General features: G+C 47.1%; 1 protein-coding gene across 1 annotated transcript; it reads left to right on the top strand.

The window, feature by feature from the left end:
• LOC115094470 (adrenodoxin-like) lies at nucleotides 1–27,784 on the top strand. The gene is made up of 4 exons (XM_029607555.1): nucleotides 1–158; nucleotides 15,228–15,355; nucleotides 15,741–15,870; nucleotides 26,761–27,784. The coding sequence occupies exons 1-4, from the start codon at nucleotides 46–48 to the stop codon at nucleotides 26,879–26,881; spliced, it is 492 nt and encodes a 163-aa protein (XP_029463415.1). The 5' UTR covers nucleotides 1–45; the 3' UTR covers nucleotides 26,882–27,784.
• The last annotated feature ends 154 nt before the right edge of the window (nucleotides 27,785–27,938 follow it).

Here is a 27,938-nt window from a genome sequence, read left to right as displayed (position 1 = left end):
CTTATTCGGCCCGGGGGCGGCGGGGCAGCACCGCACACCGGCAGCATGACCGCGCGCCGCATCGCGGGCCTCCTGCGGCCCTTCCTGAGGGGACTCCACGCCAGCCGCGCTCCGGCGCGCAGAGGCTTGAGCTGCACGGCCAGGCTGCAGGACGCCGGGTGAGTGAGGGTCTCCGACGCGTGTTGGGGGAGGGTCTCAGGGAGAGGCGAAAGTGAAAGCACCGGAGCTAGCGCCCCGCACTGCAAAGGGCAGGAGCAGTGAGATCGCATCACCAGGGATCTTTAATCCTGGGCAGATCTCCCCGGAAAAAAACCAAAGGCAGGTCTCTCCCCCCCCCACCCAAATAAAAGCTTCCTGGAGCAGGCTGGCCATGCCGGGTCCGACCAAGGTCCAGCGAACTCAGCGCCAATCGGGGTGACTACCCAGCAGGTCCCAGATCAGCGATCTCCTGAAATGAAGGTTAAAGAGCAAGCTCTGGGTGCATGACCCGGGCACAGTTACAGCGCAAATAAACCTCTCATTCGTTTCCGAAGAGCCTTTAGGCTTCCTCTTCCTTCTTCTGTTATTCTAGTTTGTTTTTAACCAGTGGTAATTTAACCACTGCAAAAGGTTTGATTTTTAGGAATGCCAGGGGACGTTTACCCTGTGCCGTTCCTGCAAGACCTGCCAAACTGGCTCTCAGATCTAAGGTCCATGTCGCCCAGACTCCTGTCTGGAAGGGCAGCCAGCAGCAGGTGCCTAGAAGAGGTAGATAAGTTGGGAGGAAATATAAAACAGACGGGGAGGAGAGTGAAACGTAGCAGCAACGCTCTAAAATCTAACCAAGAGAGCCGAAATCATTCGAATAGGAGGTTCAGTAAAGTACAAGAAGATGCAATTTCCCATCGGAGAAAAACCTCAAAGAGGCAAGCAAGCACATGATATGATCTAGGAGGGAGGCAGGCTGGCTTAGAGGAAATACTGCATCACAGAAAGCTCTGAAATAGCCTAGCGGTGCAAGTGATTGCATCCAAAATCTTACCAGATTTGAAGTATAGGTGAGAAAGATATAGTGGGCAGTGGTAAGAGCAGTGATGGGGAGACAGGTGTAAGAAAGCTGGGTACAATGTGTTGTGTTAGGTATGGGAGTGTGAATGTGCCCATCTACCCAGAACAGTAGAGGACAAAAGGGGGGGAATCGAAAGCAGAATGATCTTCTGCAGGAGGTCAGGTTTGTATGGTTGCTAGTTGGGAGATTATCCTTATGTAACCTTGTCACATTACTCTTGGCAGCAGAGGGGTTGCTTTCCTTCTTACACGTAATTGTGTGGTGGTTCAGGTTTGTTAGAGTGAAAGATTCCAGAAATTAGATGAGGAAAATTGCTGACGATTAATTTTCTCCTACAAAGTAGGTGAGTTTTGAGTTCTCCACCACATAAAACTGCTTCCAAATTTGACTGACACTTTTTTTTTTTTAGGCTTCCAAAAATAAGCAATGAATGGTAGTCAATAGATATGAAATGTTTTCTTCCATGGGTGGGAACAGGCGGCTCCATGCTGCCTTTGAAAGGGGGTTGATGGGGACCGGGCAGGCGAAATTTAATATGGAGAAGTGCAGAGAGAGATGCACATATGGGGAAAAAAAATGATCCTGATTATGGATGCACAATGCTGGGTTCTGTATTGGCAGTCACCACTTAGGAAAAGGACCCGCGGAGTCATTGTGGACGATGCATTGAAACCTGCTGCTGAGTGCACGGTGGGGGTCAAAGAGCAAATAGAATGTTAGGAATTATTTGGCAAGAAATGGAGGTCACCCCATCTCAAAAAAAAAAAAGATGCAGAACTAGAAAATGTACAGAGAAGGGCAAGAAAAATGGCAAAGGGAATGGAACGGCTCCTCTGCGACGAGAGGCTATGCTGGCGAGGGCTCTTCAGCCTGAAAAGGGGATATGACAGATGTTTATAAAATCAGGAGTAGGATGGGAGGGGTAAACAGAGGACTGTTATTTGCCCTTTCAAGTAAATACTAAAACGCCATGAAACTAAACCACCAGCAGATTCGCGACAGATGGCAGAAAGCGCTTTGTCACTCAGCGCGCTGTCAAGCTATGGGATCTGTTGCCAGTGGGCATGGTAAAGGAGACGAGCAGAGCGGGGTTTAAGAGGCTCGGACAAGTTCCGGAGGGAAAGTCCATAAACACCTTATTAGCCAGGGAGACGAAAGAAAGCCATTGCTGTCCCTGGGGGGTGAGAAACAGGAATTAGATGCATTTTATGGGATGTGCCGGGTACTTGCGAGCTGGATTGGCCGCTGTCGGAGACGGGATGCAGGGCGCAGCATGGCACTTCTTAAGTTCCCTGGCACAGGTGTCACTGGAAACATGTGGAAACATGCCAGGGGAATAAGGAGGAGGCACACGGCTGATGTTGGAGAGCGCATTGCAGGGCACTGATGTGAAGACAAATGTTCGAGAACGGCGTTGCCGGCTGTAGGACCTCTCCTAGTTTCATTCTTGCACAGTTGTATTCAGAGCCCTCTGAGGGATGGAGTGGGCCTTAGCATGGTTCCCAAATCTTCCAGTGTGCTGAATTACCAATCAGGGAGTTGTCTCTGTGACTTTTGCCAGATATTTAAGAGGGGCAGTGCCATTGAAGGTGGTTAATATAAAGTGTCTGTCTCCACGGCAGTGAGGAGAATGGAATATACTGTGAAATGAAACTCTTTTACTCCGTACATTTGCGGTAGTATCAAAACCTTTATTAATCTTTGAGGATTTTCATACGGTATTCCAGACTCTCATCATTTCTAATCTGGATTATTGTTGAGATCTTTACAAATGTTCCAGAATGCTTCGGCTAGAGTATTACTAGGATGTCATAAGTCTGAACTTGATTTCATTACACTGGCTTCCTGGACAGTTCAAGATTCAGTATAAAATCCTTACTTTAATTTTTAATGTTATTTCCTCTAATGATGTTGGCTGGATTGGTGCAGCGCTGCATTTATACACTCCTCAACGAACACTTAGGACTCAAAATAAGGGTCTTTTGGGTGTCCCTACAACTTGGAGTGCACATTTAAGTGAAGTTAGAGACCATGCATTTTCTATAGCGGGTCCTAAGCTGTGGAACACTATGGGGCAGATTTTTAAAAAGTACATGAGCGTGTACTTTTGTTTGCACACCCGGCACAAACAAGAGTACGCCGGATTTTAATACATACGCAAGGCTGCGCAAAATCGGCAGTCTGCCTCCGTTCCCTTCGAGGCCACTCCGAAATCGGAGCGGCCTCGGAGGGAGCTTTCTTTCTGGCACCCCTCCCCCACCTTCCCTTAACTAACCTGCCCCCCTGGCCCTAATTCCCCCCCCCCCTTTATTTCAAAAGTTACGCCTGCCTTGGGCAGGCGTAACTTGTGCGGGCCGGCTGCCGGCGCGCCATGTTCCAATCCAGGGGCTGGTCCGGAGGCCGCGGCCACGCCCCCGGGCCGGAACCACGGCTGCAGCCCCGCCCCCCGATGACATGTCGGCCGCGACACCCCCCCCCCCCTCAGGAAAGCCCCGGGACCTATGCGCGTCCTGGGGCTTTGCGCGCGCCGGCAGCCTATGCAACATAGGCTGCCGGCGCGCGCAGGGGGAGCTTGGGGCAGGTTTTCGGGATGTATGCGCGTATCTTATGCGCGTACCCCTTTGAATATCTGCCCCTATGCCTGAAATACTACGTATGTTAACTGATGACAAGAGATTTAGACATGAATTGAAAACATGGTTGTCTAAGAATGCTTATAAGAGAGAGTGAGAGATTGCAGAATAGATAATTGAGTTGAGAACATCATTGATATTTAAGAGAGATTAAAGTTAAACACATGTAATATGATTGTTTTTATTTAATTTGATGATTAATTTTTACAAGTGTATTATTTGTTGCTTTTACGTCATTCACTAGAATTTATGTATTTATTAATTAGCTTTTATATATCGACATTCATGGATACATCATGCTGGTTTACAATATAACTGAAGGAGGAAATTACAAAAAAACCAGGGTGGGGGGAAGAGGGAGCAGATAGGAAGAGAGAAGGGGTGAGCGGAGAGAGGGAAAAACAGGAAGAAGAGAAAAGGAACAGTACCTAATGGAAAACAACACAGGAAACATAATAAGTAGCATTGCAAATTATATACTCAATTAGGGACAATGTGTAAACGTATCCACTGTGGATAACCTTAAATAAATTATACACTCCAAACAGTATTATATACAATAATAACAAAAAGTATTATATACAATAATATACATTATCTTTAACTAGTACATACAGGAGACACTATATATGACATTACAAATTATATGTTCAAAAGGCGACTATGTATAGACTAGCAGGGTTGCTATAGGGAAAAGTAAGGGTTAAAGGAAAGCGGAGGGGTAAATAAAAGGGGTATAAATGGTTGCTATAGGGAAAAAGAAGGGGTTGAGGACAGGGGAAGGGGGTATAGGGGAAATAAGGGGTATATAAGGAGGTGCAGCAAATGGGAGACAAAACAGAGGCTAATTAAAAAGGAATAAAGGAGAAGGCTATGAGTAGGTTAATGACAAGGGCTCTTTCTCTGAAGGAGTAGAGGGAGCAGGGGGGGACTACGTGGGGTCCGGATCAGGGTAGGCCATTTTAAAGAGCCATGTGTTAACCCCTGTTTTGAATTTCCGAATGCATAGTTCTAGTCGGAGCTCGAGTGGCACAGTGCAGCATTTAATATGCCCTGACCTTACTGATGCCTCTGGTTTGATAGTTGGTCCAGATGAGCAGAAAGGCTTCATGTCATTGCCCACTGAGATGTAGAGGGGACAGTGTATTTATTTTTTTTGGGGGGGGGGGGTGTCTCAGAACTTCTCCTATCCTCCTTCACAATCTTCTGTTTTATGTAAAGATTTGCAAAGGTAATCCTGACCTGTTCTGCACACAGGATTTCAGCCTTGTCTGAGCTTTTTTTTTTTTTTTCTTTGACAGTTTTTGACAGTTCTATCAAGGCTTCTGCAGCAGGACATTTTGTAACTGATTATACCTCATCTTGCAGCTTCTAATAGTTTCCCTCTGTTCTTGGCATGTGGTATCCAAAAGAAATATAGCCAAAATAATAATCCACAGGCTGCATCAAACTACAAATAGATGGGGATAAGCTGGAATTCTCAGGGGCAATTTTTAAAGGCTTCCAGAATGCGCATACTATTGGCTGTATTATCATTTATTTCTTTATTTTAAAAATGATTCTGCTGTATTGGCCCTTCACAGGAGTGTCACAACAGATTAGTACAAAAGAAGTACAACATCAGGACTAAAACACACAGCACTGACATTAAATATCAAACAGGACAAAATCATACCACATTTGGATATTGCTCTGTCAATTTTTTTATTTTTATTTTATTCTTATTTCTATTTCTTAGGTTTACCTGGATACCCGTGTTGGAGAGGTTGGGGGGCTGGTTAGTAGGATTCTAGATTGTAGGAGCTGGGGAGTTTAGAGGCCAGAATAGTTCGGACAGGCTATGGGATAGGCTATCATTATAGAGAATGCTTATTATTAAGATTCATTTGTTACTACAGATAATGTTTTGTATATGTCTCTGAATCCCTGTCAAATGTTTATATCCATGCATATGCAATAAAATGTTTATTACAAAAAAAAAAAAGAAACCTAATGAATTGTGTGGTTTGTAACCCATGGTCTGTCCACCTGCATCTAACTGTACATACTAATGAGCCAGATCAAACGCTTGTGGGGAAAAAGAGACCAGCTTCTCGCTAAAACTGCAGGTGGGTGATTCTGCCCTTAAGTCTTCAGGCAGAGAATTCCAGAGTGCGGATCTGGCGTTCTCAGTGGCATTCATCCTCTGGGTGTGTTCAGATCAAGGGAGGTCCATGGGTTTTCCAGAAGTACATGCACCATTAGCACCTAGTGCGACCACCCACCCAAATACATGCAAATTACATGGAGCTTTTAATGCATGCACGCTGTTCAGTTTCTAAGGGAAACAGCACAGATTGTTTCCCTGGTGCTAAAATAGCCGCCTTCCTTTGCACGCACCCATGGTCCACTTACTGAACAGCAGGGGTGGCCAATTGCAGGCCTCAAGAGTCACAAACTGTTATAAAAGCATTGCATGAACAATCAATTAAGTTCATGAATTCTCCATCCTTGTCTGTCAGCAATTTGATCACAACTTATACGGATATTCCAGTTATGCTCGATGTGCCTTGTGCTTTCTCAAGCACCTCTTCCTCTCCAGATCCATGAGTACCTGGCTGCGTCCCTAACTTCTAATGGCTGGACAGGGTGTGTGCAGGGCTGTTCCCAGTACTGTCCTGGAGGCCCAGAAATGCTTGCTTGCTGACAGGAATGGACCCTCGCACCTTTCTGGTTCCTTAAGGAAAGATTGCACCAACCTACTCAGACAATGGGAAGTTTGGCGGCTCTTCCTGTCTCTTTTCTGGCCACTGTGTTTTTCTCTGCACGTACATTTTGTTTACTATAATAAGAAACTGGTAAATTTTGTGTATTTGATTTACGTTTGGATTTATGGTGTGGGACATTCAGCGGTGCAAGAAAAGAAAAAAGGGGTAAAGATTGGACCCGGTGCTCGGCAGGGGATGCGTATGTCTGAGCTTCTTTGAGTAGGTCTCAGATTGGAAAGCTGAGAGACCAAAGCAAAGCCCTTTAACCTGTCGTGGCCCTGTGAAGATGAACAGGAGTCAGTGGCTGAGCCTGTGCTTGGGGGCTGGGCTGGGGCACTCGGTCAGCAGGTAGTCCAGTGGCATTTATTCTTGGCCCTCCAGGGCGGCCAACAGGTTGGGTTTTCGGGATATGCACGAGAGAGATTTACATGCACACTGCGTGCATTGTATCCTCATCTGTCTCATGCATATTCATTGGGGATATCCTGAAAACGTGCCCTGCTGGCAGCCCTTGAGGGTTGGGAGTGAATACCACTTGGTTTGTCAAATTTTAAGGTTTGAGACTTAAGATCTGCATTGTGGGGTATATTGATAACACAGTTTACCCAATCGAGAGGGGCAAAGGGCACAAGAAGCTGCAAGGCCACCAAATCTGAGGTGCCCACTCCTAGCAGGAGCTTGGTGCTTTGCCACGGAGACGTCTGTGTGTATATGGGGTGCGTCTCTGGTACTTTCTCTTTTACCCAATCAGGACTCTGCATTTTTGCTTCAACAGTCAATCCCAAAGAGTTGGCTTTTCAAGAAGGCGTTCGGCTGAGCCAATATGTGCCTTATTTTTAGCTTTAGACTGCTGTAATTTCAGCAGCATTTTCATTTCTAGGGCGTTAAGATGTTAGGGCTTTTCTATGCTACGGATGTACCTTTTGTTGCTGTCTGAATAGCTGCATTGTGATTGTGTCTGGGGTTATTGTAACTGGTTGCTGAGTGACTTGACCTATATTATATTAGATATACTGTATATCCTGAATAGTATCAGAACTTTTTGCTGATTATTTTATTTTGTTACTATCAAAGTGTGTCATTTGTGGTACTATTTTATTGTTACCTACTAGGAGCATTTACTGCAGTCTAGCAGGATTAAAATCAAAATAAAATGTAATGAATTCTAAATCATCTTTTATGTCTGCCAATAATTTGATTACAATTTTACATCGGGGTGGCCAACTCTCTGGTCTGTTGCGCGTCCTGTCCGCGCTCGGCCTGCACCCGGGCCTGCTCATTTCTCCAGCTCCTTCAAGGGCCCCGGGTTGTCCTCTCCTGCAACGGTATGCCTCCAGGAGAGGGTTGGGAAACACTGCTGTATACATTCGCTGCTTTCTGCTGTCACAGATAGGACTGAGATGGAGCTTTGGTCTGACCTAGTTTGGTATATCTTATGTTTTACATGCAATAGATAACAATTGTATGCAAAAGTTTAGGCACCACTGGTCAGATTGTATAATTCAATGAATCTCTAAGTAAACCAAAGGTGGCACAGCCTCTACATGGTACAAAAAAGATAAGCCAGTAACCATCAAACTAGAAATGATAAAATGTGAGGCCTTTGTATCACAGAGCTAGGCACCATCTGATTTCAAGGCAAGGCTCATTAGTTATGATCATAAGTCTCGCATTATGCTGTCCAAAAAGCTTTTCTGTGTAGCAGTAAACAAAACGAAGATCGGTGTATATACAAAAGCCCTTTATTGAAATTTGCCCGACTCTGGCCGAATTTCGCTCTTTAGTCGAGAGCTGCCTCAGGGGCAACTAAAAACAAACATTTAAAATGTTAGATGAACACACATAGACCAATAATAAAATTAAAAAACCTAAACAACATCCATAAGTGTTCAAACGTACAAGTAATGCAAATCATAACATATATGTTATGATTTGTTAGCCTTAAGTTAGAAAAACATAAAAAAATCAAAGCAAATAAAATTACAGGAAAATATACAAATTTAAAATGATTAAAATAGGAAAATAAAGCAATGACATAAGTGAGGTAAAAAATAAAAATCCATAAAATATAACATAAAAACAGTACATCAAGTAATCGGGTGAGGAAAAGCTAGTAAAAACAGGTGTAACAAGTGCTATCCTAAATTTCACGAACTCTTTGTCAAGACGAATATTAAGGGGTAAAGAGTTCCAGGAACAAAGCGATAGATAGGAAAAGCAAATTGCTCTTGAACTTTGAAAACAAATATTCCTAATGGAAGGCGACACTAGAAGTTCATGTTGTGAGGACTGCAGCTGTCAAGAGGAGAGATAGGGAGAGATCACAGCTGCAAGGTAAGAGGGGATATCCTAATGCAGAGCTTTGACAGTAAAACAACCAATCTAAACTGGATGCGGAGGGATACTGGGAGCCAATGTAGATCAACTAAAAGGGGGGTTACACAATCAAATGTAGATTTATTGAATACGATCTTTGCTGCAGTGTTCCGTGCTAGCTGAAGTCGTTTGGGTTGCGTGGCATTTATGAACATAACATGACCTGTATAAACACCATTCAATAGGGAATAAAGGGGTAGACCATCCTATCTTATTGAAAATTTAAAGAACACTAAGCCATGCCACTGCATTATTCATCTCATGGGGTTGCACAGTGTTATGTGTAAAAATCCAATACTGTCCTCTACAGTGTAGAAGTGAAACCAGATCACCCCTTCTTTGTGGCACATATTCATGCTCAGTGATGGACCATTGTAAATCAAAATCATGCTTCTTAAATAGTGTTTAATGATGGGTGCAAGTTATTACACAGCTATGGTGTTCTCTCAAAGAATTTCCTTTAATTGCTTATTCACACAGTGCCAACATCAGGGATCGAGTGATCAGAGCATCTTTGCCAAAATTATTAGCGACTATAGATTTAATTGACTAGCATCTCCTGATGTGAGATTTACCTAAGGAGGTAAAGGCAAGGCTCATTAGTTATGATCATAAGTCTCGCATTATGCTGTAATAAATGACTGCTTAATGGAGCAAGAACTGACAAGAGGGGGAGCTATTTTAGATCTAACCCTTAGAGAAATGCATGATTTGGTGCGAGAGGTAATGGTGTTGGGGGCCACTTGGCAAAAGTGATCATAACATGATCAAATTGGACTTGATAACTGGAGGAAGAACACGAAGGAACTCTACTGTGATAGTCTCCCTTTTGAAGTTAATGCTATGATAAAAATGGTTAGAAAAAACCTGAAAGAGCAACTGCAATGGTTAAGAGTTTAAAAAAATACCACCTTGGAAGCCCAGATCAGATGTATTCCACGCATTAAAAAAGATGGAATACATCTGCCGTCATGGTTAAAAGGTGAGGTGAGTGAGGCTATTCTAGCTAAAAAAAATATCTTTCAAGAATGGAAAAGGGATCCAAAATGAAGAAACAGGAAACAGCATAAACACTGACAAGTTAGATGTAAAACATTGATAAGGAAGGTAAAGAGATAATTTGAAGAGAAACTTGCCATGGAAGCAGAAACTTATAATAAAATCTTTTCAGGTACATTTGATGTAAAAAACCTGCAAGGGAGTCAGTTGGACCATTAGAAGACCAAAGGGTAAAAGAGGCATTTAGAGACGACAAAGCCATAGTAGAGAGGCTAAATGAATTCTTTGCTTCGGTCTTTACCCATGCCAGAAGTGATATTTAAGGGTGGTAGTTCAGAGGAACTGGAACAAATCTCAGTAAACCTGGAAGATGTAATATGGCAAATTGACAAACTAAAGAGTAGCAAATCACCAGCTGGTTTACATCCCAGAGTGCTGAAAACTGGCATAGCTATAACTTAGCCAAATAGGTTCTAACTGGCCAAGTTTCTTAACTGGCCAGTTTTGAATATTGACCCCATCATGCTTAATTTAATCACACTCCAAAAATCAAATACCATTCCTTTTAAATTGCAGATGGAGGAGGACATAAGACATAAAATGCTGGAAGTGCTTCAATTCGTGGATGCCCCTAAGGAAATCATGGCAATTCCTGTCCATGAGGTTTTACTTGACCTCTTACACCGCATCTGGGAGCACCCGGGAACGGTGCCTCCAGTCAACAGGAAAACTGACGCCACATACCTGGTTCAACAAGCCCCAGATTTTCAGAAGAGCCAATTACCCCACCAATCCGTGGTGGTGGAATCCGCCCAGAAGAAGGCTAAGAGATCTCGGCCTCACTCTTCTGCCCCACCTAGCAAAGAACAAAAGTCATTGGATGCTTTAGGCCGCAGAGTTTTCCAGAGATCCATGCTGATGGCCTATATAGCAGCCTACCAGCTCTACTTGAAGAATTCCAAGAAGGATTGTTCTCCATTCCCACAAAAGGGAGTCGAAGCTGGAAAACATGAGGTCAGGGCTGGACTTGGCTAAAAGCCTCTGACTCATAAAGAAAAATTGAAAAAATGTTTTTTCACTCAACGCTCAATTAAGCTCTGGAATTTGTTGCCAGAGGATGTGATTAGTGCAGTTAGTGTAGCTGGGTTAAAAAAGGTTTGGATAAGTTCTTGGAGAAGTCCATTAAAGGCTATTAATCAAGTTTACTTAGGGAATAGCCTTCTTAGTGTTTGGGTAATTGCCAGGTTTTTGTGGCCTGGTTTGGACTTTGTTGGAAACAGGATGCTGGGCTTGATGGACCCTTGGTCTGACCCAGCATGGCAATTTCTTATGTTCTTATGGTAACATACCCACCTTATACAAAATTTCTCCACGACAGTGTAGTGCTCCGCACTCACCCTAAATTCTTGCCAAAGGTAGTGTCTGATTTCTACTCAAATCAGTCCATAATAATGCCCACCTCTTTTCCAAGACCTCACTCACACCCAGGTGAGTGGGCACTGCATTTCTTGGTCTGTAAGCATGCTCTCGCCTTTTATTTAGACCGCACTACAGCCCAAAAGAAGTCCATCCAACTTTTTATCTCTTTTGATAAGACCAAACTGGGAGTTGCGGTGGGCAAGCAGACTCTGTCCACCTGGCTGGCAGACTGTATTTCCTTCTGCTACCAACAAGCAGGCCTTCCGCTACAGGGACACGTGAAAGCACATTCGATCAGAGCCATGGCAACATCAGTAGCACACCTCCGTTCGGTACCTATTGCTGACATCTGTAGAGCTGCTACTTGGAGCTCATTACTGTCTCGACAAAGCTGGCAGGCAAGACTGTGTCTTTGGTCAATCTGTACTGCATAATTTGTTTCCATTTAGGAACCCAACTCTTCCTACCTACAGCCCACTGTGAAATTCAGACTGCCCTACATAACCAACAGCACCCCTGTTGTTGTGCCTGTTGCACATTGTTGGGTGCTGCTTGGTTCCCTTTGCTCAGGCATCCTGTGGCTCGCTATTCACCCATATGTGAGGACTCCCATCCTGCTTGTCCTGGGAGAAAGCAGAGTTGCTTACCTGTAACAGGTGTTCTCCCAGGACAGCAGGATGTTAGTCCTCACGAAACCCACCCGCCACCCTGCGGAGTTGGGTTCGCCTACGTTTTCTTATTTTATTTTTCGCTCGTACTTTTTGCTACAAACGATACTGAAGGGGGACCCAGTGTGGCCACAGGGTTAGTGGATGCTGGGCATGCTCAGGGTGCCAGTCAAAAGTTCTAGAAACTTTGACAAAAGTGTTCAGTGACAGGGCTCCATCTGATATCACCCATATGTGAGGACTAACATCCTGCTGTCATGGGAGAACACCTGTTAAAGGTAAGCAACTCTGCTTTCTCCTATACCAGATTCTTTCCCCTTAGGCTGAACCCTTGGGTTCCAGGGGCTGGCGGGTTTTAGGAGAGAGTTTCTTAGGTGATGTGAAGGGCGGAGTTCTGGTACCAGGCTAAGGTCAGAGGAAGACAGCAAGCAAGAGTAGTCTAGGCCCAGGCTAAGGTCGGTGGTGGGCGGCAGGCAAGAATGGTTAGAGGTCATGTGTGGGTCAGATCCTGTAGTCAGTCTGAGGGTAGGAATGGGAGACATGGAGAAGGACTGAGAATGTAGCAGGGTAACTGGATGAAATAAGGCTGAAGAGACGAGGCAGGAACGAGGGAAGACACAGGAACAGCGGAAAGAGCGGCAGCTCACTCTCTAAGGCTGCAGACGCCCCACTGCTGAAGTGCGGTCTGGAGAATGCAAGGCCGGAGGAGATGTCGTCATTTGGGAGCGCCGCAGCCCGTTTCCCTCCGAGGGCCCTTTAACTACAGACTTTGGGGGCATGTGCGCCTAGAGGGAGCAGAGCCAGATGGTTGGAGGTGCCTGAGCCATGGATAAGAGGGTCGGCTTTGTTCTGCCGCATGGAGCAAGCTCAGGCGGTATTCAGGGCAAGTACGTCGGCTCACGGCGCTGTCCTGCGAGCCGGCAAACGTAACAGTGGAATTACCTTCACCCAACTACTGGAAGGCCTAACAAGTCAATCCAATGTTTTGGGCTTTATTAACAACTAAAAAACAAAAAGTAGTAATGAATTAACTGGAAGGGTATCTAGTCTTTTGCACATGCCATGTTCGCTGTTTTATTATTCCAGTTTGTTAAAAATCAATAAAAAAATGATCATTTTCATAAAAAAAAAAAAAATTGCTGAGAGAGAGCAGGGTGCATATTTCCTCATTGCCTAGATAGCAAAATTAGCTGGACAAACTTATCTGGCTGAGTTTGGAGGGATATTCGGTGATGCAGCTGCACTGTTGAATATAGACTGATATCTGAAAGTTAGCTGCCTAACTTTAGGTGAGCTCTTTGGACCGATCAGACTTAGCCGGCTGTTATCTGGCTAACTTTGAATATCAGAGTTACCTGGATAACTTAGCTGGCTAACTGAACTCCTTCCAGATAAGTTAGGAGCATTTTGGGGATGTATCTGGCTAAATTCTAGCTGGGTAATAAGTGCCCATATCTTCATGTAGCTGGATAACTTCGGAGTTATCTGACTAAAATCTTTGGAAGATGGACCTCATCATGTTTAACTTTGTACCATGTAGAGATTGTCAGCTTCTCATCCCTTAAAAATTCATTGAAATAGATTATTTGACCAGCGGTGCCTAAACTTTTGCACACACAGGTATTTCTAGGAGCTAGTTCATACACACTTTCTTTTTGTTTCTTTACATCCATCTTTCATCAGGCAGTCACATATATGGCCTTTTTTCCTGTTTCCTGTCCACCTCTTATCAAAAAGCTATGGGGCACGGTGTCCAGTAGTTACATTGACTTTTTCCCACACCCATACCAGGGTTGTGATCGCACTGAGAGGGATGGGTGCACATCACCTTTCTCTCCCCCCCCCCCCGAAATCACTCACTTGTGCTCCTTCCTCCTCCCTGACTCTGCCTTAAACTGAGTTGGGATCACAGAGAGCGGTGGGCAGCTGGCTCAGCTCCAGCCCTTCCCCTCCTGTTTCTCCACCCTGCTGCCCATCGCCATGGGAACAGGAGAGGAGGGGTAAGGCTGGAGAAGACCTGGCATAACTAAAGAAAACATTTTGTTTTCTGTGTGCTGCAGTAAGTGGAGCAGTGGCACTGCCTTAGGGAAACCCCTGCCTGGAGCTTTCAGGGGTTTCGCCAGAGACCTGGAAATGTATGCTAATTCCCAGTGTTTCAGGGCGAAACCTGGCGTATTCTCAGGTATGCCCACATTGTAGTCAAAGTCCTACAATGCCCTCTTGTGATGGAGAGTTGGACGTCACTTGTAAAGAAGAGCTTTTTTTTTTTCATTTGGGTTGTTGACCTGAGCAAGGATGTCCCTCTTCTTCCAAGGGCAGCGAGCACACCTCTAGTGCTGGCACGTCTGGGTGCCGCATCCCAGGCGAGGAACAGTATTATTTTTTCATTCATATTCCGCCTTCAACACAGATTACACTCGGGTACTGTAGGTATTTCCCTGTTCCCAGAGGGCTCGCAGCCGAAGTTTGTACCAGAGGCGGTGGAAGGTAAAGTGACTTGCCCAAGTTCACACGGAGCAGTCATGGGCATTGAACCCTGGCTTCTCTGATTTGCAGCCCACTGCTCTAACCACTGGGCTACTCCTCCACTACTGACCACTTCCTCCTCTTGACCAGGCAGGGGCACTAACCCAAGTACCGCACGGCAGCTCTTTTAATAAACCTGTCTTCCACCCCCCTTCCCTTCAGCTCTTGCCTGCAGACATGGATATATGTGTTGCCCGGCTGTAAAGTTTGTAGTTCTGTTTGTGATCTGTGCCACCAGCCTTGGATTATTCTTTTAGCTTCAAGGCCAGAGAGTTTTCTGTTCTAGAGAAAGTCCATTGGCTCATTATCCAAACATTTCTTTGCTCGGGAATGTATCCCAGGAATGCTTTTGCTGCCTCATGTGTGTGTCGCTGAAATCTGAGTGTACAGGTCATGGTAATAAGATGTGCAGGATCTCAGCTGGTGGAGAGAACGATATTCCCCCAAGTACTGTGTGTGTGTGTGTGTGTGTGTGTGTACTTTATCCTCCGAGATAGGGGTGGTGGTGGTGGTGCTTGGGAGAATTGTCCGAGAGAGAGGGGGAGCAGCCCAGACTAGCATGGAGGGAGGTACCTATTTTTACCTGTTAGTGTGCAATAACTCTGCAAGGACACTCAGAGAGAGCCAGTTTCCCCTTAAAACTCGCCAGTGCAGTAACTTGCACTGGGAAGAACGGAGCAACCAAGTTTAGAAGTTTTACTCCATTCTCTAGTGAACAAGCCCAGCTCTGTTATCTGACTTTTTAAGGTGCTCTCAGGTTTTTAACTCTTGAACATTTGAACATGAATGTACTGTGACTTCCCCTAAACAGATCAGCAGATGAGAAAATTACAGTCCACTTCATCAACCGGGACGGAGAGCGACTCACGACCACAGCCAAGGAAGGAGAGAGCCTGCTGGAGGTGGTCATCAACCAGAACCTTGACATCGAGGGCTTTGGTAAGTTCCTTGACGGACATCCTTGCCTTTGCTGGGATGGGGTTGCCTTCTTTCCGTATGGGAGGGGCATTCAGTCGCTAGCCTTGGCACTTTTATTCAGGCTGCTAGTGACGGTGGCTTCAGGGACATGGCTTCCTGTCCTGCGATCGTTTCTGGCACTCTGCTATCAGCTGATGCGTCAACGGTGACCTAGGGGTGAAAGACGTGTATTTCCAGTGCAGTTCCTCCAGAACCTCCAGTGTTTTCCAGTTCTTGCTTGCAAGAAACGAAGATGATGATGATCCCGTTTCCTGGATCCACAGGACGAGCCGTTTTTGCCTATTTGCTTTTCTTTGTTTTGTGAGGGGGAGGGGAATTGATTTCTGGCTCTCTCACTGCTCGGCAGGTGCCTGTGAAGGGACGCTCGCTTGCTCCACCTGTCACCTCATTTTTGAGCAGAAGGTTTTCGATAAGATCAGTTCCATCAGTGATGAGGAGATGGACATGCTGGACCTGGCGTATGGACTTACTAACACGTGAGTGCGATGTTTTCTGAGGTGTGTGGAAGAATCCATATTCTTAAGATGCCCTTACAAAAAGTCCCAATTCCTGGTTTTTGGCACGTGGAAAGCTGATCCTCTGAAGTAACTGGGCGTCAGATAATGGAGGGAGCTGGGCTGTAATAGACTGGAAATGTCCTACACAGATTTTTGGCAGCATTGTTATCCCCAGGACACCTTATAACCTCTTGTTCTTGGAAGAAAGGTTTGCACCCGTTTTTGTAGCTCCTGGGGGGGGGAGTCCTGGTTGTTCATATGTAGCAAACCTACCAGTCAGCACCTTTGAACTGGGCTCCAGCGGGAGCTATGGTCCATGCCTCTCGTCCAAGGGCCATTGCTGAAGCAACTAGGCGGGGGGGGGGGGGGGTGAAAGTCATGGGGCAATACAAAATATTAGGTTAAAAGTAAAATTAATCCTCGAAGATTTTTCCTTGCTGAGGTACTGGTTTTAGGAAGGGAGAGACACCGCTTCCAACTTTTATATGATTTTGCATTGAGAAGGTAGAATGGGTAGATTGGCCGGGCCTTGTGTTCTTTTCTTTTCAGTTTCCATTGATGTCACCCTCCTCCCAAAAAGCAGAGCGGCTTACAACACAGCAATCAAATACAATAGCACGTAGATCAGCTATAAGAACATAAACATCAAATAACCAGGATATATACAAAACATTAAATAAGCAGGGCCTGTACAAATATAGAACTTCCTTAGCGTTTGGGTAGGTCAACCCCAACGAGTGGGTTATGCACCTCTGCCAGCAGATGGAGATGGAGCAAAAGCTGATGTCATGGCTATATAGTCCCACCCCCGACATCAGCCCGCCAGTATTCTCCGTCTCCAGCAGATGGCAAACATGCATTTCCCTTTGGCGACTGCCTGTGAATAAAAAATATAAAGGAGAAAAAGAAGAGAGAAATTGGAAAGGAGATGTCTGTGGAGCACCACTTGCCTCCTGAGGTGATACCGTGCAGTGCCTCAGTCCGGTAGCCTTGACTGGCGTGGACCTAAATTCCAATTAGCGGTGGCAGGCAGAGAGAGGCTTGGGGGTGAAGGCTTTAACCCTCTCCCCCTGTAGCTGGAACCTATTCCTGCTCTCAGCCAGGGAGGGCTGAGCTCGGGAAAAAGTTTTTTAACTTTTGGGAAAAAAAAAAAAGTGTCAGGAAGACAGCAGGAGAAGGGTCTGTTTCCTTGGTGTTTGGCTGTCCCGCTCACTTCTCTGGGGAATTCTATGAGGTGAGGAGAGAGTGCGGGCACGGCGGGTTGAGCAGTCATTTGGCTAGACCCCGCTTCCAGGCTTCTCCCATTTTGGCGTGCGGTAGGCTGCGGGGCACTTTTGCGCATTTATTTGCTGCAGACCATTGGCGTGGGCTTGCCTATCCATGTGTGCGCCCATTTTTGTTTGTGCGTGCCTTCTGGACGCACATCTTGTGTGCCCAGTTTAGGTGTTGGTCCTGAGCGTCCACTTTGGGCATCCGGTAGGATGAGCAACCTAGGCACATAAGCTTGAATGCACATTTTTATGTGCATCCATACTAGGCGTGCTTGTATATGCGGGAGAGCTAGGCGTGAGCCTTCATTGGGCTGTGTGCTTACAGCATGGCACCTGCAGCGAAGAAACCTAAGTGCCTCTCTATCTGTGCTGCCTGCCACATCAGAGCTATTCAGCCGGAGCTTTCTTTAAGCCTGTGTCAGTGCTGCCTGGATGCTCGGGGAAGTTTGCCGCCTCCTTCCGATTTTTGCCAACGATGGTCCATCTCCTCAGTCTGAAGGGAGACATTGCAGGGGTGTCTCCTCTCCTGATTGGTCCGTGGATTGAGTCCTTAGGGGACACTGGCTCGCAGGACATCTGGTTCGGGCCTATGGAGAGTAGAATGGACCTGGCCTCCCTTTTCCTAGGTGGAATTCTTCCAGGGATTGCAGGCATTTCCACAGGGCCAGTCTGAAGTGGCAATTCCTACTAATGTAGGTCCAGGCTCTCTGAGTACTCCTCTGCCTGTCTCCATGCTCAAGCGCCATAGTGCAGTGTGGTCTGACAGAGCTTGAATGCAGGTGGATCAGGATGATACTGACTTTGAAGGTGGGGGGGCTCTCATGGTGAGGAAGGGGATATTCCCCCACATTTGGAGCCATATATCTCAGACCTTGAAGATGCTTGGAGTGGCTGGGCCTGACTCCTTGAGGACACAGAAGAAGGATCCTATTTTGGTCACCCTGTACAAGGCTTCTTGTTTCTTTCCCCTCTTGGATGCAATCCAGGAGTTGATTGATCTGGAATGGAGTGCGCCAGAAGAGTCCTTTAAAGGAGGACATGTCTTAGCGGGTTTATGCTCCTTGGATCCGCAGGTAGATGTCTTAGGATGTTCTGTCAGGAAATGTACCACTATCCCAGTAGAGGGAGGTGCGGCTCTGAAGGATGCTCAGGATAGGAGGATTGAGGCTATCCTGAAGCAAGCTTTTGAGGCAGTGACAATGAACTTGAAAATTGCTTCTTGTTGTGCCTTGGTAGCTCGGGCTACTTTGCAGCTCTGTCAAGAGTCTGGCAGTGTTGGGTCCGATTTAGGACCTATGGTAGAACCGGGGGCTGACTTCTTGGCTGATGGGGCTGTGACTTGGTACACACAGCCGCCAGAGGAGCTGCTTCAGTTATTGTGGCTAGGTGACAGCTATGACTGCACAACTGATTTGCAGATACTATTTCAAAGTCCAGTCTGACTAAACTGCCTTTGAAAGGCTCACTTTGATTGGCAGTGATTTGGAAAAAATAGCAAGTTAAATGGGGAGAGACCCAGGTCCTGCATTTGCCGGAGGATAAGAAGCCAGTTTCCCGGACTTCTTAGGCGAGTAGCCACTCTTGAGACTACCAGCGTTTTTTGGCCTTATAGGGGAGGTTCTTATCAGAGATCCCGCCCCTTCTGTAGATCTCAGTCCTTTCGCCCCCGATGTCCTCGAAAGGATACTGGCTCTGGAGGTGGAGCCCCTCTGTCTTCCCAATGAAGGTTTGCAGGCTCATCAGGTATTGTGGGAGATAGGTGGTCGTCTATCCCGGTTTTATCACAGGTGGGCCCAGATTACTTCAGATCAATGGATTCTCGAAGTGGTTCAGAATGGCTATGTTCTAGAACCTCTTCGCAATCCTCTGGATGCCTTCATGGTCTCTCCATGCAACTTTCAGGGTAGAAGTGGAAGCGACATTACAATGGCTGATTCTGAAAGCGGCGATTCCTGTTCCCGAATTGCAGCAAAATATAGGCCAGTATTCCATTAATTTTGTCGTGCCCAAGAAGGAAGGGTCCTTTCATCCCAAACGATCTCAAGGGCGTCAACCGACATTTACATGTCACACATTTCAGGATGGAATCCATGTGTTCTGTCATAATGGCAGTTCAAGCAGGGGAGTACCTCATGTCTCTGTATCTGACGGAGGCATATCTGCATGTTCCTATCTGGCAGGAACATCAGCATTTTCTCTGATTTGCCATCCTGGATCATCATTACCAGTTTCATTCCTTTTCTTTGGACTAGCCACAGCGCCCAGGACCTTTTCCAAGGTCATGATAGTGGTGGCTCTTCACAAGGAGGGCATTCTAGTTCACCCCTGCCTGGACGACTGGTTGATTTGAGCCAAGACAATAGAAGAGAGTCTTCACGATTCCCTCAGGATGGTTTCCTTGCTACAGGAACTAGGCTAGGTGGTGAATCTGGCCAAAAGCAATATGCAGCCATCTCAAATCCTGGAGTATCTCTGGGTTCGATTCGATACAAGGCAGGCAGAGTGTTTCTGTCAGAGTCTTGGATCCACTCATTGATGCTGTGAGTCTGATCCCTGCGGAACTCTGTTCGTCTGACCGTATGGTCTTATCTACAAGTCCTGGGGTTGTTGGTTGCCGCATTAGAAGTGGTTCCCTGGGCGAGGGCACATAAGCACCCTCTTCAGTGCGCCTTGTTTTCCTGATGGAGTCTACAGTCAGAGTTATGCAGTGAAGCTGCTCCTTCTATTAGAGGTGAAATCCCAGTTGAACTGGGGGTTACACACAGACCATCTCAGGAAGAGAATTTCCCTGACGCCGAATTGGTTGGTACTCATGACAGATGTGAGCCTCAGGGGCTGGGTGACTCACTGTCAGGAATTTGTGGTGCAAGGGTGCTGGAATGCAGGGAGCAGCAGTGGAACATCAACAGACTGGAGGCATGAGTGGTTCGGTTGGCGTGCCTGTGGTTCGCTGAGTGGCTAGAGGTTGGGGTGGTTCAGATAATGTCTGACAATGCGACAACTGTGGCTTACATCAGTCATCAGGATGGAACCAAGAGTTGACAAGTATCGAGGAGATAGATGCGCTCATGGTATGGGTGGAACAGCATCTCCTAAGCATATCCGCCTCTCACATTGCTGGAATGGACAATATCAGAGCCAATTTCATCAGCAGGAGAAGCTTGGACTCAGGAGAATGGGGGCTGGCGGCGAGGGCTTTCAGCTCCTGGTGGACCTCTGGGGCCTACCAGATCTAGATCTGTTGGTGAACTTCAACAACACCAAGGTTCCATGTTTCTTGAGTCTCAGGCAGGACCTAAGTGTGATGGATATAGATGCTCTCATTTAGGAGTGGTTATGTGGCGCCCTGTTATATGCATTCTCGCTTTGGCCTTTGATAAGCAGGCTGATACAAAAGATTACAAGTTAAACAAACACCATCCTTTTAATGGCTCAGGACTGGGCTTGAAGGCCATGGTATGCCAATTTCCAGAGACTTCTAGTGGGCAGTCCCCTCCGGCTACCATCTCGGATGGATCTGTTACATCAGGGGCCCATTCTGCTCGAAGATCCAGGTCAGTTCTGTCTTACGGTTTGGGCATTGAACAGGCTCTGAGTTGAAGCACGGTTATTTGCCTTCTGTAATTTCCATTCTTCTTCAGGCCCAGAAATTTTCTACTTCTCTAGCTTACATTAGAATTTGGAGAGTACTCAACTGCTCAAGAAGGATGTTATTTTGATTTTGGAATTTTTACAGGACAGTTTTGCTTAAGGGTTTGGCCCTTAATACCTTGAAGGTTCAAGTTGCAGCATTGGCTTGTTACAGGGAAAGAGTCAATGGAGGGCCTTTGTTTTCCCATCTGGACGTGTCCCATTTCTTGTGGGGAGTTATGCCCTGTTGCAGCTTCTGTTGCTTTTGTGGGATTTTAATTTGGTCCTTGAGTTCTTGGCAAGTCCATTTTTTTTTTTTTTTGACCACTGCATACTCTTTCCTTGTGGCTGCTTACTTTGAAGACCGTTTTTCTGGTATCAGTCTGGTTTGTCAGGTCTCTGAGCTGCAGACTCTTTCCTGCCATGAGCCTTTTCTCCATATGACTCTGGGTGCAGGTCAACTTTGGGGCTGTGCCTTCCTGTTTGCCCAAAGTGGTTTCAGACTTTAATTTGAATCGGTCCAATGCTCTGCCTGCCTTGGACAGGGACAGAGATGAAGCTGAGTATCGCCTTTTGCATTCCTTGGACATCAGGCTTCAATTGCTGCGGTACTTGGAGGTAACTTTTCGGAAGTCTGTTCGCCTGTTTGTTCTCCATGGTGGAGGTTAAGCAGGGAGCGCCAGAGACGCAGGCAATGATTTCCTGCTGGTTAAAGAGGTCATTACTGCAGCCTATGTGGCTGCTGAGGTTGTCTTACCAAAGCAGATTAGACTGCATTCCCAGAGGGCTCAAGCGGTATCATGGAAGGAGCTTCATTTGTTATCGCCTGCGGAAATTTGCCGAGAGGCAACATGGTCATCTTTTCACGCCTTCTCCAAGCATTACCGCTTGGATGTTAGGGCTAGGGAGGATGCCGCTTTTTTGCGTGGGCGGTTTTGACTGGGCCGCTGGCAGCCTCCCCGCCCTTTTCGAGATTAGCTTTTGTGTATCCCACTCCTGGGGATTGACCTACCCTTCACTAAAGGAAAGGAAACGATCAAGTAAGTAGTAATTTCTCCATATTCAGTGCATCAAATAAGCAGCCCATATACAAAATCAAATAACCAGGGTATATACAAAATATATAACATACATCAAATAGCAAGGTCTAAAATCTAACATAAATATTGATTACTAGGGGCTGCGCCCCAGCTCAATTCACTCGCCAACCTTGCCAGTGGACTCTCCATGCTAGACTCCATGTTTGTGCCTAGGTGGAAAATGCAAGGAATGGCAGGATGGGGAAAATGACTTTAATGAGAGGGGCAAGAGCTAGAGAATTCTCAACTTCACCTCTCCTTTTTTTTTCCCCTTTGCTGTGAAGGGAACGCCCAAAAGATGAGAGTGGTAATTACATCAAAAAGTGTGTTATGACTCCATGAACTGCATTATTCATTATTGGTGCTTTGCACTTGCTCTGTTGGGGATGAGGAATAGGGGGCTAGGTGCTTAGGTGTGTGTGTGTGTGTGGTGGGGGGGGGGGCGGAAGGCATACAGAGAGTGTGAACGTGTGGGGTAGGAGAGTAGGTGGTATGTGTAGGGGTGCATGTGCAGTTTTTTTTTCTCCGTGCATGCTCCACGTTCTCCCCCACCCCTCTCTCTTGTCCACATGTGAGGGAATGGTGTGGATGTGCTGGAGATGTGTAAGTGGAAGAGGGGGGGGGTAGAACCTAACCCCATTTTCTGCCCACCATCCCTACCTCTCCTCCCTTGTACAAGTGTGAACTTTCTCTCCCTTTCCTCTCCCCCCCCCTTGCCATTTCCTTCTTCCTCTCCCGAGTGTGTGTTGTGGGGAGGTGAGTGAGAGTGTGCATGCTGGGGGATGGACTCTTTCCCCCTTGCAGTCTCCACAGACTCCCCTTCACTCCTGTGTGTGGTTGTTATGGGGCTGGTGTGAGTGGTATCAGAGGTGAGTTAGGCGGTGTCCATATCAAGGATGTGTGAGCTGGGTGGGTGTGCACACTCTCCCTTTCAAAGTCTTCTCGTTGCCTGTTCCCTACTCCCCCCCCCCCCCTGCTGTCTCTTTCCATGTGTGGGGGGGGGGGGGATGACAGGGGAAGGGTTCTGTGTGTGCATCGAAAGTGTCTGGGAGTTTGGTGTGTGGAGATTTTGGTGAATGGGGGAGAGGTGTGGACAGTGAATGACTAGGTGTGTCGGAAGGGTAGGGTAGGAGGAGTTGAGAGTGTGGGGAGTGGATAAGTGGGGAGTGGCTGGGGGTGTGCTCTGCGTATGGGGTGTCTGGGACTGGCTGAGTGTGGAGTGGTTAGGAGTGTCAGGGAGTGACTGGGGATGGGGGTGTGGTGTGGAGGTACCAAAGTGACTGGGGATAGACTGGTGTGGGGGGGTGGATGGGTCATTGGGGAGTAACTGGGGGTGGGCAGTGTCAGGGAGTGGGGGATAGGGGTGAGCACTTCTCCCTTGACTATCCATTTTCTTCCTTGCTCTCCTCCTCCTGTGTGCCTGTGGAGCCAGGGGGATTGGGTGGATGCTGTATGTCAAGGACGGAGTAAACTGTGAGAGGTGAGATGAGATTAGTTGGGTGGGGAGAACACTCCCCTCCCCCCAACTCCTTCATTCTTGTCTGGGGACATGGGGGGGAGGGGGGAGGCTGAGTGTGTTGGGAGTAGGTGGAGATTGGGGTGAGTGTGTTTATATGTGTTTGGCATGGGGGATGGGAGGGGGATGTATATGTGGGGAACAGTGGGGGCAATAAGGTGGTAGTAATGAGGAGGAAAATGTTTGCGCACTCCCCTTTTTCCCCTTCTTCCCCTTCCATCATTTACTCTGGCCTTCCTGTCTTCTCGCTCCTCCCCAACCTTGTTCTCTTCCACCTCTGGCTCTGAGGTCATCTCCCTGCAGCCTTTCTGCTTCCTCCTCCTCCTCCTCCTCTGCTTCTTTCTCTCTTGCCGCCGGCCCCTCGTTTTTTGTTTGTTTTTTGGGCTGGTGGGGCCCGGGAATCCCCACCTGCTGTTCCTGTTGGCTGCACTGCCGCTGTACCCGCTGGCCCCGCGATCTCAGCGCTCCCCTCCCGTGCGACCTGCAGCTCCTCCCTCTGCTCTGGGTGATGTCATTACATCGTGCATGCGCGGATGCAACGCAGTAACTACCCGCAGCCCTAGTAATCTTATAATAGGGAGAGACAACAATCCCTTCCCCCACCCTCCTCCCATCAGCCTGCCCTCTTCTGCCTTCTTATTGTACAGTTGCAGGCCGCACCCCTTTCTGCTTTAGAGAAATTTGACAGGGGAATCGCTTTCTTCTCGGAGAATTCCTGCAACGGCATCACATTAGCTTGAGCAGATAAATGGAATGTGTAGGAGAGATCCAAGGGGCCAGTGCAGAAAACAAGTCACCTCTGTGCCTGGTACTGCTGTATTAGAATCATTGCTTCGGCACTGTAAAGCCATTGATAGGATAGAAGAAGCCCAGAAAAGGGCAAGCTTACTGGTACAGGGCCTGCAACACAACTCTTAGACAGAAAAGCTTAAGGAAGTCAAAAATGTACTTCCATGGCTGGGTCCCAGCGGTTTAGGATCTGATACGTTGCTGACCACTGTAACCCCACTCTTCAGCTCACCTGTCCAGCCTTTCCAGTGCTTTCCTTCATCTGCTGTCAATGCAAAGGCAGGGAGAGCAAACTCTGCTCCTTGAATGCCCAGGTTGTCAGGATATTCACAATGCATGGAAGACGTATTTGTAAGCAGGGGCTCTCTGAAGCTCTGAAACCCATGCACTTGAGGCCCAGAGTTCATGCACCCCCTATGCTGGTTGTCTGACAAGGTTCCTTTATTCTGAGGGGTCACAAGAGGGCAGCATTGCTCCATGAATCCGACTTTTGCTTTCTGCTCACTGAAGATGACTTCCACTGTTCCCATTCTGCCCCATCAGGACATTGTACCAAATCCAAGTTTAGTGAGGACTGGTTTATTTTCAGTTGGGCCATTGTTCCTCACTTACACAGATATGTACTTTTTGTACGGTACAGGATTATAAGAAAGAAATAATCCCCTGTGGAGAGGATATTTACTGGCTCTGCCACGAAGGTAAGGCTGAGGAAATCCAGATGAGGTCTGAGCATTTGCCTATGACTCTTTGGCTGGGATTCAAGTGAGCCCTGAGGTGCAGCAGCACTGTCCCTTCTTGGCTGCTTTTCTGAGTCTGAGATACTGTACAATGTCATCGTCCTAACCCAACCACACCGGGGGACACAAACTACTGACCTCCTGCCCCGAAGGACCTATCCCGTGTCACCAGAATGAGAAGCACCTCCGCCCAGTACAGAAGCAAACATGAGAAAACCACCCGAGCCGTAACTTTACGTAAGGGGTACTGGTTTGCAAGGGTAAGAGTGGAACAATAAATAATAGATCAGATTCTATCTTTCTGTGTGCGCTTGTGGCTCGCAGCCTGGTAGGAAAGCATGAATTCGCCAAGGACAAGTGGGCGGGCAGTCCTCACGTGGGTGCGCCATCGGAAATCTGACTTCAGAGTTTCCAGAAAGTGTCAGCCTGCCTTACTGCCACATGGGGATTCCCCTCTTTTTTTTCTTCAGAGCCCCTCCGGTTTCTCGATCTTGCTTTTAGGGGAAGTTTTTTGCTTCCCCGGAACACAAATCCTTTCCTGTGGGGGCGCCATGGTCTTCTCCAATGCCTTTGGTCATCTTTGGGGAGCTTCTCTAGGTTTCCGTATTTTTCGGCGGCCATGTGGTGCGCCAAGGTGGAATCGGTGGTAGATTTAGTTTTCTAGTCATTTGCGTTGATTTCATTGCATTAAATTTTCATCCAGTGCTCCAGAAGGAGAGGAGAGCCAGCAGCTGTGACAAGCGTGGCCTGTGTGAACGGTTCACGTCTGCCGTGATGTCCAGCAGTGACCCCCCTCTGTGCAACTATGACCCCATTATTTTGGCTCCACGCTGCCCTATAAAAGTCAGAAAATACAAAAATGGCTTGTTGCCAGCAAAAATAGTTTTTGCCAGTTGGTACAGTTTTTTTTCCCCACCTTTATTCAGTCAGGGCAGTCTGTAGCTAGGAATTCCCCATAAGTGAGAACTGCCATTCTTCTTGCCCTCGGCGAAAGGAGAGTTGCTTACCTGTAAGAGGTGTTCTTTAAGGACAGTCCTCACAAACATCTACTGTCCTCCCACTGGTCAGCTTCTCCAAGTCTGGGTTGAATTACAAACTGAAAGGGGTCCTCGGGTGGACCTAGCAGGCTGCATGTGCCCAGCAGGGCGTGAGGAAGTCCGTCGGGGCAGGAGGTCAGTGCATTGTGTGCTGGGCTCCATCTGATGATGTCACCTGCGTCCGAAGACTTGACATGCTGCTGGCCTTTGAGAACACGTTACAGGTAAGCAGTTCTGCTACCCATGCTCAAAAAAGGCAGGTGATCCTAAAGTGCTGTGCATTGCCACCCGGAAGGTTAGGGTTAGGGTTAGCTGGTGGCCACATCCAGGGCCCATGATTGCAGGGTTCTGGTACGAGCCCTGGTGCATGGCTCCTGGCCTGTGGCCCAAGACCACTACTGCATTGGCCCGACTAGGTACAGTGGGAGCGGGGGTGGTGATTATAAAACAGTTATGAACAAAAGCTCCTGGTGCCGGATGCCAGCCCTGGTTCTGACTGAGCTAGAAGTAAAGAGGAGCAGGAGCAAACTGCCAGGTTTAAAAAAAAAAAAAAAAAAGCAAGCTCAGGTTTCTCAGCCTCACATGTGGATCCCTCTCAGAGGCTCCCTTCTGTGTCCTCATGCTCCTGGATGTTCAGGGCACATGCAGAGGTTCATCCAAGCAGCTGCAGCCCTGTACCTGCTGGATCCCGGCACAGGGATGCCCGGCACAGGGATCCCAGGCACCTTGGCTCATCCTGTCTCAGCTGTCAGTATCCCATGCCTGGACCAAGCTCAGCCGCTGTTCTCTCTCTTTTTTTTTTTTTTGCAGGTCTCGCCTTGGCTGTCAGGTGTGTGTTACAAAGGCCCTGGATGGGCTGACAGCTCGGGTCCCTGTCGACGTGTCTGATGCCAGGCAAGGTGCAGAAGTGGGAAAGCAAAGCAGCCAATAACCAACAGCAATCCTGCTGCAGCCTGGGACTTTGTTTTAGTTGTTAGCACAATGTTTTTGTACAAAACATGGTATTTCTAGATTGCTGTAAGAGGATGTATTTATGTGCACTATTTGGAATCATACCTACAGTGACCTACATTTACACAACCTGGGGCTTCGAGCAGGGTCCCTGTACTGGCTATTAAAAGCCAAACTAACCTTCCTTTCTATGATATAGAAGGGATATTTTAGCTTAAAGCTTTGGCCTGCTTGTGTCTTGTGGCAGCTCTGGGACTTTCAGGCTCCACGTGCCACCATTTTTAAAAAGAGCTTGTTTTTTTCATACTTTGTGCCAGTGCCGAGGGAATGCAGTGTGCATGCTGGGTTCTTGAGCCAGTGTCACTGGTTCACAGGATCACTGCTTGCTTCCTGCCAGCAGCACTACAAGGATCAGAGCTGGAGTCTTCTGATCCACCCTAACTATGTCAAAGCAGATTTTTTTTTTTTTTTTTTTTAATACAAAGAAACATTTTGTACTATTAAGCAGAACAGCTTTGCTCTGGGAGTCACAATGCATCAAATCGAATGTCGGCTTGTCGCCTTAATGGCCGCGCACTGTACAAATTCAACTCACTTTCCAGAAGCTTTGAAATGGTAAATGAAGAGTTAACAGTGAAAGGGTGCTAGAATGGGGAATGTGCTTTGCAGCTTTTTTTTTTCTCCCTTTTTTCTGTTTGTTAATTTACTTTAACATCTAAACTTTATTGTGTATCATTTATAATCCTTGCCTGTCTCTTCGGTCCACTCCACTTTGGTCTCTGTGGAGCCAGAGGCGGTGGGAGGTTGCAGAGCTGGGAATCTAACAGATTGCCTTGTTTTAGCAAAGAGGGCATTTAGGGAATAAAATAACATTTTGCTAAGATACGCTTGACTCCATGAAACATAATTCATAATGCAGAGATGACCGTCCGTGAGCCTGAGGGACGGGCAGGGAGTGGAGTTTACAGGAACGGAGGGAGTTTGCTCACGGACCCTCTAGACCAGAAAGCGAGTTTGGGACGGGTGTGGCAATTATC

This window comes from Rhinatrema bivittatum, chromosome 6 (assembly GCF_901001135.1).
Source record: "Rhinatrema bivittatum chromosome 6, aRhiBiv1.1, whole genome shotgun sequence".
NCBI classification, from domain to species: Eukaryota; Metazoa; Chordata; class Amphibia; order Gymnophiona; family Rhinatrematidae; genus Rhinatrema; species Rhinatrema bivittatum.
This window is presented reverse-complemented; position numbering and strand designations above follow the sequence as displayed.